Raw genomic sequence first — 13,254 nt, forward strand, 5'->3', positions numbered from 1 at the left:
TTTGCCTAAAACAGGTTATTTGAGTAACTTACCCTTCATGAGTAAACATTAACAACTATTGCCTAACACTGAAATATAAATGTTTCCCCAAGGATTAGGTTCAACTCAATGTGATACCAAATCAGACTTACATAAAATTAAATGTTTTAAGCAGCTCTCAGCTGAAGACATAAACAGTCAACAGAGAAATTACATTCTAAAACAAGAAGATCCCAATTACCGCCTATAAAGGAATGTGTAAACAATATAAAGTACTTTGGGTGTAATTTAAAAATATTTACTAACAAGTAAATTTTAAATAGATTTAGTCACTGAAGTGGAAGTAAAAAATATTGCAATTTTCAATTATTTTAATATACTTTTGAGGAAGCTAACTGTCCTCAAATTAATTTTACTATGTATTATACTGGGTATTACTCTGACATGGAAAAGGAGAACAATTAACACAGAGGTTCAAAATTAAGCCAGTACTGAGGTTTACGCAGTAAATAAGATGGCAGTGTTGTAGGTGTACGTATAAAACTGAATAAAAAAGTCAGAGCTTCCTCATTACTTAGGAGCTATTGACAACCAGCTCTGTGAATGTGAAATGAATGATCCTTTTCAGATTTCACTGGGATTTTCTATGCAAACAGAAAACCTCACAGCAAAGCAGGCAATATGCCAGAACAAAGCTGTAATCCTTTGCTCTCGAAGATGGGGTTGGAAAGTGAAAGAGATGAGAAGGAAAATCAACCAGCTGAAATCTGCTTCTGCATCTCAAGAGGTTGCATTAAGGCTGTTTAGATTACTACCATGTCATAATGCAGACCACTAGATTATACATTTTACTTGGAAAAGAGTATTAGAGAGCACACCATGAAAAGCAGGTATTTCGATGATTGTTTCCTTGCTTTCCATCATCATGTTCATCCCAAAGAGCCTTGGCAATGTGCAGTGAAAATGGGAGATATTTGATGGAAAAGGACAGGCATTACAGTCAGCTTTCAAACTGGTCACCTACATCCATACACTTTAATTTCATATAACTTGTTTTATCCATATTATGAAGCAGGTAATATGTATATTTTAAAATATGGGTGACAACAGTTCTACATATGAGTAAGCAATATGCAATCTATAAATATGTTTGTATTTACTGCTGCTAACAACAGCATGATTTTGTCAGGAAATCATCCTGAGCATCTGTAACATGATGGCAGCACAAGCACACTGTTACAATAAGACAAGATTTCCAACTTTCCTCATTCTTCTCTTTTTTATTGTTTATTAACTTGATCATAACAGAGAATTAAACAACAATTCCTCTATGAGTAAGTGATCCTTAGTACTGCTGACTCACATGAATGCAATCTACCTTGGTTTTCTTCTCTCTAAGAGAAGACAAGTGGCAAGAAGAAACAAAAAGCTGGAAACATGAAAAAATTACTACAACTCTCCATTCTCATCCATACAGCTGAAATTCTGACAACTGCAAAATGTCTCCCAGCATACCTCCAGATTGCTTTCCTCAAGGCTCTGCAAAACCATTACCGATTTCTTTCAGGAATCAGTTTAATCCAGAAAAGAGCAGAGCCTTTACTTTTTTACATTACCTGATTACTTGTGCTGCCATCAGCACTACACATTGCTCTTATAATGCTCTTAGGTCTCCATTAAAACAATAAATACAGTCACTTTTTAAGTACCAGGGTTAAGGAAAAAAAACCCGCTGGATTTGGTTTTGCTTATTTTTAAGGGAGGAGGAATGGAAGGACTTGAGGAAAAGAGAGCACAAGGGAAAAAAGAATTGCATTTTTTAACATCATCGAAAAATATACAGGTGAAAATTACCTATTTAGATGCCAACCTGCTGCATCAGCTAATCTACACTGGGACTCATTTTGGATTCAAACAGTAAAACAAGTATTTTCTAATTATATGTCCTTATTGTGCAATTTGTATGCAAGGAATTTTGCAATGCTCAAATTGATAGAGATCTAAGGGCTTTTTTCCCTCTTCTCCACCAGAATTTAGTTTGAGAGTTAAAATTCCTAGAGCTGCACAAACTAACTTTGTGCATCTCTAGATATGTCCAGACATATATACAGAAGATAAAACCAGATGCTCTAGACATTTCACGTCCTTAAACCCCAACAAAGCTTTAAAATTTTGTTATGATTCTGCCACTACATAAAAATTGAGTACTTCACAGTTTTTGGGTACAGTAACGTTTGTTCATTGTATTCAGAATAACATTAGGCCATTGTACACTAGTCTACCAATCCTGAAATGTCTACATCTTCAAATATGCAATTAAGCCTGATTTTCTAAAGACAATGCACTTATAAGCAATAGCTTAATAAATGTAGTGAAACAAAGCAACAGCATCCCTTTTTAGGCACTCAATTTTTTGGTAAGGATTTCAATGTAACCACAAGTTTCCACTATGTAGAGCTGTGCTAAGAAACTATGTTGTGGGCTAAATTTTTTCAGGCTTTATCTCTGAAAAATACTGTAAAATTAGTTCAGCCAATTTAAAATCCTAGAATGACAACCTATGTTTTCATATTAGAATAAAAAAATTGATTTTTCTGTTTTGACTTGTTTTTTATTAAAGCCATTTGATAAAATTGGCAGTGAAGAAAAAGTTGATAGTTTTACACCCTAGAGAGTATATTCTACAGCAGAAATGTCTCAGCATTCTGGTGAAAATGAATTATCATTTGACTCAGTCAGAAGCTTTAAATGGCCCTGTCTGCACAGTGTGCTCTCACTAGGAACATCATCCAGCTTCCAAGGACTCTGTTTAGAGTATTTCACACTTGTCTACGACTAAGACATATAGTGAAGAAGATAGTGAAGGTGAGTGTGAACAGCACATATATTGCTGCTACTCTCAAAGGACAGTGAAACTGAAGAAGGTGGGGTCAAGTAACCAGTACGGTATTTCTTTTTTCCTGGTTAGGAATATAGAACGTATAGAACACAGTATCTTCATATTTACATACACATAGATGTGTACACATATACTATATTCAGATTTATTATGTAGTCCTAGAAAAGCCCAACAGAACATTCTGTTGGCTACCTAGTGCAGCCACAGTAAATATATAAGTAATTATCAAAATATATACATGCAGTGAGCCTGTATATGACAGGAGCTGTTTAGGATCCACAGCTTAGTTAAATACCTTACCAAGTATCTTTTCAGTAAACAAAAGGCAAAACTTTAACAGCCAATTTTGGTTACAAAAGCCCTAATCAATAAATTCAAGACAGGAGAGGAGTGCTAAGTTACAGATAGCTAATATGGAAATACATACTTGCAACACATATGATTTTAAAATGCAATTCCTTCTTCATTAAAAAAAGTGACACACATTTTCTTTATCAGTCATCAAATGTGAAAAGGCCATTATTTTTCTGTAACGCTGTCAGTGCACATGCAATGGGAAGATAAACATTGATTACTACTTCATATATGAAAATTACTAACGTTGTTCCTTTCTGTTCCTTTGGGCTCTCATGAATGCCCAAAATGGAATAAAAGCAAGAGGTACATTCATCCTGACTTGCAAGCAGAAATAGGTGCATGGATTACATGAACACTTTTGCACACACACTATTCTATGGAACTCTGTTCCTCATTACTCTCACAGGAGCAGAGGCTGCACTTAATACTAAGGGTAGCTGTTGAGCTGTAGCTAAACAAAGGCTAATCTGTGACAAGCAACTCCCTAAAACAGGGTGTGCACAAGCTTAAGCTTCCAGTTTTATTAAGTGATTAGCTGATACAGCTTAAAAACCTAGACAAGGATAATTGTGGGCATCACAACAATTGGTTCTCACCTTTTCTGTCTGGTCTTGAAGAGGAGTAGAGGCTTTGTATCCCAGCTGTAGCAACATTGCTTCTGCTGCATTTCTTTTAGCTATTTTCTTGTTTGGGCCTGTTCCAGTAGTAATGTCATTGCCTACTTTTACCTTAAAAAGAAAAATTGATCATAATAATGACAAATGCAAGACTCCTTAATATCATCATATAATACTCTTGCTGATCTATCAACAGCTGTCAGCTCTTTTGAGGAAGATGCAATCTTGAAAAAGATACAGCAGTGCAAAAGGGGACCACAGTATTCACTTAGAAGGGCTTGTTTAGATTTTCAGATCACCAAACCCATACCCAAGAGCTACATTTTTCTGCATCTCAGTGCACACACAGTTGCCTGTCTCTTCCACCAGCCTCTGTGTCACCCCCATTCTTCCTCTCTCCCTCTCTGTTAACACTGGAATTGCCCCAGGATGTGAAGTTCCTCCTTCTTGTGGGAAGGAGTGCTGCCTGCAGCAGCTCCCCAGCATCATCAGGACAGTATGCAGAACAATGGACAGGCAAGCAGACTTGAGATTTAACGAGAGTGGCTTCTAAAGAAGGAAGAAAATCATATTTGCCTTCCTCCCACTTTGTTGCACTGCAAGGAACAAGGGGCTGGGACTGCTTACACCTGACAAGCTTTGAGCCAAACAGTCCTTGCAAAGAAGGCTCCTCAGTGCACCTGTGGTCTGTACAGTACAAAGGGTTTCTGACAAACATGATGCCTTTCATAACACTAGGAGAAATTAAAACCCCAAAATAAGGACAAACTGTAGGTAATGGATATCCACAAAATGTGTGGCTCCAACTTAATCCTTGGCTTTGGTACCATTCTTAAAACTCTTGGTGCTGTATGTGTCTGGTTTGTGACATGAGCACTCTCACTGCTCCTCATTCATAGCTCTTTGATGGGTGTATTTTGCTCAGTCCATTAAGCCCTTCTATTTGCCAAATTGTGTCTCAAAATACTGTGCAGTTTCAAAACCATGTCAAAAAAGGAAAGCAAAATCAAATAAAAATAATAAAATCATCAAGATGGTCTGAATAACAAAAAAACCACAAAATCCAGAGGTCAAAGACCAGAAACAGTTTTGAAGGAGCTTTAAAAAAATGGTTTAAAAAAGGCATACAAATGCTAAATAAAGAATAAATTATATTTAGTAGTTTACGTAATTTAGTAGCTTATGCCATTCAGTAATTTTTCACTTTCCTTAATTAATAATATATGTATTTTCCTAAAAGTTTAAACTCTTATTTATTTCAATACTCCTAATTCTAAATATTAAGAAGAGAATGTAAATAAATAATAATCATGGATATCCCTTCAAAGTACATATATACACATCATTAAGCAAAAAAGATTTGTCTACCTATGCCAAAAATATTAATAATCTTGAAATATAAACCTTATCTTCTATGCAGTTCACAATAACAATGAGAAAATAGCCAATCTGCTACAAGTTTCTATGCAATAAAATTGAGGGACTTTAATGGGACAAGACAAAAAGATAATTTATAACACAGCTCACAATAAATCAATGTGTTGCTATTTCTCAGACCTGTAAAACTGGTTTAGCTATTATTATAACCTCTATCAAGGATTAAAGGCCTGACTACAAAGAGAAAGAGCTTTCTGAAATTAACTTTGGGAACAGAACACCAACTAATGTCATCAGAGGTTTTCCTCTGTTTATCTAGTAGCCAGGACAAGTAATTGGATCCATTTCATCACATCTAAACTTGCTCTTTGTGTGACAGATAAAAATGAACATATTATCTCTGGATATTTTACTTCCACATTCAATTAAATTAAATGAAAACATGGTTTAAGTAGTTTATACAAAAGTATTTTATTCTGATAAGGTTTTCTGCATGTCATAATGAATCCACTGAGATTTCCTGAAGGTGGGATAAATAGTAGAATAATTTTAGTGTGAAGATATTACAAAAGGGTGAAAATGGAGTTTAAAAGTATTTGTAACAAAGCAACTGCTCTGTGAAATTTCTTTAACTCTTTCTTTCACAATCTTCTTAGATAGAGGAATCTTCTACATATTCACTGCTTATACAATTCCTTTTTCATACAAACCGAAGACTTTGCCATTACTGACACTCCTCCAATAGAAAACTAAACTTCCAGCCTGTCTTTCTAATACTGTGTTACACTGTTCTGGCCTCATGCAGCAACTACCAACTATGGACAGTCCCATGGGGGTCTAAGCATGGGAAATGAGATTTTCTGTGACAGAATCACTCTTTTTCAAATACTTTCAGATCTCATAAAATGTTAGAAATCCAAGTTTATATTCAAAAAAAGATTCTGCAACACAAAAGAACACAATATTTTTTTTTCTTTCAGAGAGAGAAATAATAAATCACCAAGAAAGACCACTTAGGCCCAAGAAAATTAATATCACTAGCTTATCTTCATAGATATGAAGGAAGGACTTAAGAGATTGAATTGAAAACATAACTAATTTTCTGGAGAAGGAGGTGCTGGAACGTCATAAATTTTGCTTGTGATCAGAAGTGACATTTTGGTGTGGTTGGTAGACAAGAAGTCAAAACATGCTGGGGTGCTGTTCTGAGTTGTTCTGGCACAAAATTACCCTTGACTGAAAACACAAGAATACAGAATCCTGTCCTGATTCTAATCTTTCTCAACCTGCTGTTGTGTTATCTAACAAAATATCACAGTTATGCCAATTTTTTGTACATGTTCTTAATTTAAATTTGAAAGGAATTTTAATGATCTACTGTTTCAGTATTAGGTCCAGTCACAGGACAGTCTAAAACATGTGGTTGGCTTTTTTTGTTGTATTTCAGAGATAACAAAGTCACAAAGAAATTGGCAAGCTGAAAAAATTTACATCACTATTTTATAAAGCCAAAATGCCCGACAATATGGAGATACTAATGTCCATATTTCAGAATACTATGTATTGCTGGAATCCTCGGATCAACACCATCCCAATTTTATTTTTTTCCAAAAAAACAAGTAAAAGTAAATAAATCATGAACCATTAGGAATAAAGACAATAACAATCAGGTGAAATAAAAAAAGGAGTGTAAAATAATGCAAAACACATGAAAAGCCTCTAGAGGGCACATAATTCAATTGCCATTTGCTTCACTAAGAGGAAGAAGAAAGTTTAGATGGGCTTTCTGTATTTCATATGATTCCTGTATATGTGACAGCAAGGAAAAAAGCTAAACAGAAGGAGTTCCACTTCATGTTATGCCACCATTTTGTTTGAGTTTGAGCAAAATACTTAGCAAGGCCATTATCTCTAACATGACACAAAGGATACCTGCATAACAAATTCCCGACGGCGAGGCATTCCTCTCTCTGAAAGAAGAACATACTCTGGCTCCTTCTCCTTTTTGGCCTGCTGGATCTGAGCCAAACGACTGATGGGATTCATTCCTTGACCATATTCTGGTCCAGTCTAAACCAGGATTAAAGGAAAGAACCATTATTTCAGTATATGTATCCCTATAACTACTACACTGCTTCAATAACATTTACTAGGATTCTCTCTTTTGTAATACACCCTCGGAGAGAATAAGAAGTAACTTACTTTCCATTTTCTGATCATGAGACAAAAGACAAGAATCCTCAGGCTCAAAGCTGTGGAAAGAAATTGTCTGTCTCTGTTGCAGGTATGTGTATACCTTGCATCTGCAAGCTACAAAAACCCTCTCCTGTCTGTGGAGGTCCTCATAAGGATGGATAAAAATTAGCAGATTCATTAGTCAGTTATATCTTACTGCCCTGTTTCTAGGACCCTTCCCCCTAACCCCTTAAAATAGCTTGCCACAATGCTGGAACATGCACTACACTGAGAAGGGGTGGGATTTACACAGGGACAAAAACCATTTGCCATACATAAGAATGCTTCCTCTTCCAGCCTTCCTGCTTTTCTTCTAATCACTCCAGGCCTTCGATCCTAGTTGCAAGTTTAGTTCCAAATTTAGTTGCAAGTTGCACCTTGCAACTAAAGGTGCAGAGGGTTTACTCTGTGTGTCATATGAATTTACCCTAGAATTGTTGCTTATGATGAACCACCCATAAAGTATCTCAAATGCTTAACAGGCAATAATCCTCACAACAACACGTCCAAAAGTATGGTTGGTGGGGGAATTGATCTCATGCCAGGGAAACATAAGGACTAACAGTGGTCTGTCCAAGATTACACAGACAGAGGAAAAACTACAGTCCTTGAAAACTCTGCTCTGAAATTCTTTTAATGAATTATTGCTCACACAGCAATGCTCTTTCAAAGCACATAGCTATGAAAGTATTTGTTGGTAGATCCTAAGAAGAAATTAAGACCCACAAAAATTTATCTGAAGTCATAAGTAACTGATTTATATGGGATAACATAAAGAATGCACTTGCAAATGTTAATGGCATTTGAATGTAAAATTGTTATTATGTTATGAAGCTATTTCCCTTTTATGAAACCATTTGCAGGCTAAGAGAAGATGAGCACTCATGCTTGCTTGAGCTTCTCAAATAACAAACAAGTGTTCAGGAAACTGAAGAAATGATCAGCAAAGACCAGAGAGGGATATTATATTTAGAAATCTGTGCAGCAAATCCTACATAGTGTAACTGCTGAAGTAGTTAGAGAAGATGTAGGTGAAAGAGCTAAGACAATGTCATACACAAGGGCAGCTGTGTGGGCAAGAAGCCAGGCAGAGACAAAATGCAGAGCAGGCTAAATAAAGAGCAGGCCATAAGATACAGCCTCATAAATATATATGCAAATAAAAAGAAGTTTTTGTTGCCACTTTTTTTGATGCTCGAAACACATGCAAGTTAAATTGAAAGAAATGGGCACATTGAAAGCATTTCAGAAGTTTGGACATTCAAAAAATAAAAACCATCTACATATTCAGCTTATTTTGACAATTAATGTCCCTTTCTAACAAGGCCAACTGTGTACAATTAAATTTAAGTTCGTAATGGCAAATGGCATATGGTAATATAAGAAATCTTTTCACTATTATACCCTTAGCCTCTTTCTTGAGAAAAACTTTCCAAGATGTTTGGTGAATGCCAAAGCCAAAAGACTTTTTCAATCTTCCAGCTTTAAAGCTGCATTAATGCTGATGGTTTTCTATTAAATCATTTTCCTGACTACTTTTTCATATAAGTTTCTGAAAATTAGATCTGCAGGATTTTAGTAGGAGACAGGTATCTAATTAATCTAGGTTTTCCTGAAAAATCACTTATTCTGTATTGAAGGCAAATGGAAAGAGGAAGGTGACAAATAAGTCTTTTGTACATTTTCCAAATTCAGTTTTGCACTCTCCTAACTACTTTCTTATTTTTAAGTGGTTTTCTTGTGGCTGCTCTTTCAGAACTCTGCACTTTGTATCCTGAGTACAGATTTCTAATGGCCAAACTTTTAGTAAAGTATTGAAGCACTAAAGTAGCGCTTCATTAATTTAATTTTTCACGTATCTCTCTCCCTCTTCAAACTGGGGAGCAGAGAGAGCCCAGGGAGGGAACCACGACATGCTAGAAGGGATTCTCTGAGGAGGTGATGCTAAAACGTCAGATGGCTGGACAGAGCTGCTTGGAGGGCTTGATCCTCCGCTGGACCTGAACCAAACCCTTGAAGACCTCAGTGATGTGAACTATTTACAAGCCATTCTGTTTGAGGATCCCACAGCATTCTCAGGATTTTAAAAAAGCCCAGGCATATTAGCACAAGCAAACAAGTAACAATATTGACAGTAGCAAGCAACTGTAACAATATTGACAGAAAATAACAAATAAGCCGTTCTTGATTTTAAATCTGACTGTTACTTTCTGAGCAAACATTCTTAATTGTCTCAAAGGTGGACACATACCTTCAATATTGTTTTTGGACGCTTTTTAAAGTAAAGTTTTGGCTTTTCAATCACAGGAAGAGGAGGAAGTTTCTTAAGTTCTTGTAGTACAGCCATTGCAGCACGTTTCTTTGAGAGTTTCTTACTGTTGCCTTCTCCTTCTGCAGTGAATTCTCCTACTGTAACTCGTGTAACAAAGCTCTTCATGTGAGGAGGTCCACTTTCTTTAATCACCTTTTAAAAGAAAGTAACACTGAGTCAAAGCACCCTACAAGAAGATAACCTAATGTTTGTTATCTCTGCAATGAACTTATTATTAGTACAGTTTTCCTGCTAACTGAAGGCATTAGATTGTTTCTACACTATTAATGACAGTATGAGGTTTGAGGGCAGAAAATTAAGACTAGTTGGATAAAGCAAATCTAACCATCATATTCAGTGTTTCACAGAAAGTAAGAGTAGACCTACATTTTTAAAGATTTATAGAATAACACAATATACAATAATTCTGCATATTTAGACCAAGGCTGACAGGTTTTTTCTTTGCAAGGTGCTTCACATACTAAAGCAATTAAATCCATGAAGGTCTACCAGGCTTTGACTATTTCTTTATACCAAACATATTCAAAACTGTATTAATTTGGCATTGCCTCAACCTGTTTGTCATTTTTTTTTAATTCTCATCAAACCATTGGATGTTCATAGTCCCAAACTTCAGTGTCAATAAGTGCAGGCTGGATGCCTGCTCTCAACTCTTGCCTTGCCAGAGTACACAGCTCAGAGCAATATCCCACACATTTGAAAGGCTGACACATTCTTGCTTCCATGACTCTCAGCTGTCCCCCCCAACAGTACTGAAAAGAATTAACAGAAGAGCCACCATAACTCACACAAAAGCCAAAAATTTCTGAAAAAAATTCATTTATTCCCTTCCAAACACATTTAGTATAACAAAGTGAGAAAACCCATTTGAAATACTTCACTACAAGAAGTTATATTAATATGGAAAGAAATTAGGTACTGAATTCTGTACCTTCTTTTAGGTGTTTTTCTGTCTTCAGTTTTACATACATACATACATACATATATCCATACACACACACATCTCCTTTCAGAAGGCTGATGCTAGGATGTATTCCTCCCCAAATCAGAGCACTGCAAGTGCTAGGATAGCCATCCATCTCTTTGTGTATGCACACACCATTTACTGGTCTGGACAATGTCTATCAGGAATTAAGAGACCTCATTTGGGAAAAGGTTCAGTTATTTTGTTTGATGGGCGGAAGCAGCTACCTAATTTAATCTTTGTTATAGGTAATATGTATAAGGAGACATTAGAGTATCTGACAGGCAACTCTTTATAATATCTTCAAAATCAATATCAATACAAATTTTTTTTCACTTGATGGAATTATATCAAACCATTTGTTGAAGAAGAGTAATGTCTCTTTAGGTTGAGGAGGGAGGGGAATGGGAACTGAGGTAAAGGTACCAGGGCCTTCTTGGTGTAATAACTATAGTTTTAATGTGCTCAAACCTTCAATTTTAACATTACTACAACATGTTTTGTATTAAAGTTCTTTTTATCAAGGTCATGTCCCTTGCATTATTTAGTTTTGCTGTTGCAGTGTAATGAGGTCTCCTTAGGCTTGTATTTATTTTTTAAGTTCTCTTTTGTGGCAACTTCACCCAGCAAATACAATTACTGCAGCATATATCAACTAAAAGACACAAAATTAAAATTAACAGACAACTTAGTCCCATTTTCCCAGAATAAGATGACATCTATGCCAGAATGGGATTTTTCTGTTGTAATGCAGGAGTGTTCCCACTCTAAGATTCCAGGTATTCATTTCAGAAGTGTTTTCAACACTGCCTCACTTTGAAGTTGCCCACTTAAGCTTGACCACATGAGAAGGCAGCAGTGCTCTCAATGCACTGAGCCCTGCTGAGCCCCAGGATGCTGCAGTGCCAGCAGGAGCTGGGATGAGCCCAGTGCCAGCATCTCCTGCTCTCAGACACAGTCAGGCATCGTGTCCATGCTGAGCACCTTCATCACACTGCAGCATTCCCACCCGATTTTACAGCACCTCAAACCATCCCTGTACTTTGTTATCCAAGTATTACAACATGCTTGCTGTAAAACATAGCTAAATTAACCTTACTAAGGTCCTTAATCTTTCTGTGGTTCTACTAATACTGTTATATAGGTGTTTGTCTTTACATGCAATATAATGTATTAATAAAATACACAGGAATGTCTATACTGACCAGATGAAAAAGGAAAAAATAACTTGGTTAAGAAATATAATTGCTGAGTTCCTAAAATATTAGTTTATATAAGTTTTCTCATATGTATATAGATGCACACACACACACAAAAAAAATATATATATGAGAGAAAGAATGTTAATACAAAGCCAGATTATATTTTCATATACACAAAAACATATTTCTTAAAAAAAACTAATGCTTTCTGGTGTGTTTTTCATCTTTTAAATTTTAAGTATGTGACACAAGGTAAATAATTGACTGGAAAACATTAAAAACTGTATCTTAGTGTGTAAATGGAAAAAATTCTGTGCTGTCAATGGAATGAACCCCATAGGATTCAGATGGGATCTGGATAAAGCTAAACATCTAAATTTGGTAATTAAGCAAAAAAAAATATTTACCTAACAACATTTTTGGTTAACCCCAGATTTCAGATCTTTTTACTCCATATGATTTCAAACAGTTGTGCTATGAGTCTTGGGACAGAAAACACTAAAAAGAAATTCAACCTTTGCTATCTAAGAACACTATACACACTAGGACATTAAACTATTTCCTCAGTTGAAAGATACGACCTGTGGACCTAATCATGGCTAATTTAAAGCTGAGAATTTCATTAAGGGTGACAGTTCAATACACTTTTCTTTTTCTGTTCCATGGATTTAAAGAATAATTACATCAAGAGAAAACACATGGGGCCAAAACACATCTAAGGTCAAGTTACATCAAGAATGAATTTGGCTCAACTTAATGAATCATGCTGACAAATGAAAAACAGAAGTATCATTACAGTGAAAGAGTAACACTGCTTTAATTATTAATAAGATGCCAGGTAGAAAATTCAAAAGATTAGGGCAAGATTAAATGGACATTGAACTCCCTCCAAAACTAGAGGAGACAGAAATCAGATCAAAAAACCCATGTCACCTACATCTATGAATACAGGATTATTTATAAGATATTAAGATATCAATGTATTTCCATATTTGAAGGAGCTTGTGCAGGCAGACACACCAGATTTTCCCAGTTACAAAGGAAAAAACAAAAAGAAAAAAATAAATTAAAAAAAAAAAAACCAAAAAAAAACAAAAAAAAAAAAACCAAGAAAAAAGGAAGAGTCTGAATGTCAAAGTGTAAAACCTGCCATGAGAAGGGTGACCATTCTGCAAAACCCAAGTGAGAGTTACTCAGTAGTTACTCAGTAGTCAGCATCCAAAGCTTTAATCCCCAGGACACCAGAAGCCAGATAGGTGTGAAACTTCCTGCTGAGAACTATTTTCCCAGAG

General features: G+C 35.7%; 1 protein-coding gene across 5 annotated transcripts in view; it reads right to left on the reverse strand.

Annotated features, from left to right (window-relative positions):
* Nucleotides 1–13,254, reverse strand: part of STAU2 (staufen double-stranded RNA binding protein 2) — a 171,170-nt gene that overhangs the window by 99,048 nt on the left and 58,868 nt on the right. For all 5 annotated transcript variants that reach the window (XM_059474272.1, XM_059474256.1, XM_059474238.1 and 2 more), the window contains 3 exons: nucleotides 9,716–9,928; nucleotides 7,162–7,299; nucleotides 3,832–3,963 (listed from right to left, as the gene is read on the reverse strand). In XM_059474272.1, the coding sequence (XP_059330255.1) occupies nucleotides 3,832–3,963; nucleotides 7,162–7,299; nucleotides 9,716–9,928 (483 nt within the window). The remainder of the gene's footprint in view (nucleotides 1–3,831; nucleotides 3,964–7,161; nucleotides 7,300–9,715; nucleotides 9,929–13,254) is intronic.

The sequence above is a fragment of the Ammospiza nelsoni genome, chromosome 1 (assembly GCF_027579445.1).
Source record: "Ammospiza nelsoni isolate bAmmNel1 chromosome 1, bAmmNel1.pri, whole genome shotgun sequence".
Classification (NCBI taxonomy): Eukaryota; Metazoa; Chordata; class Aves; order Passeriformes; family Passerellidae; genus Ammospiza; species Ammospiza nelsoni.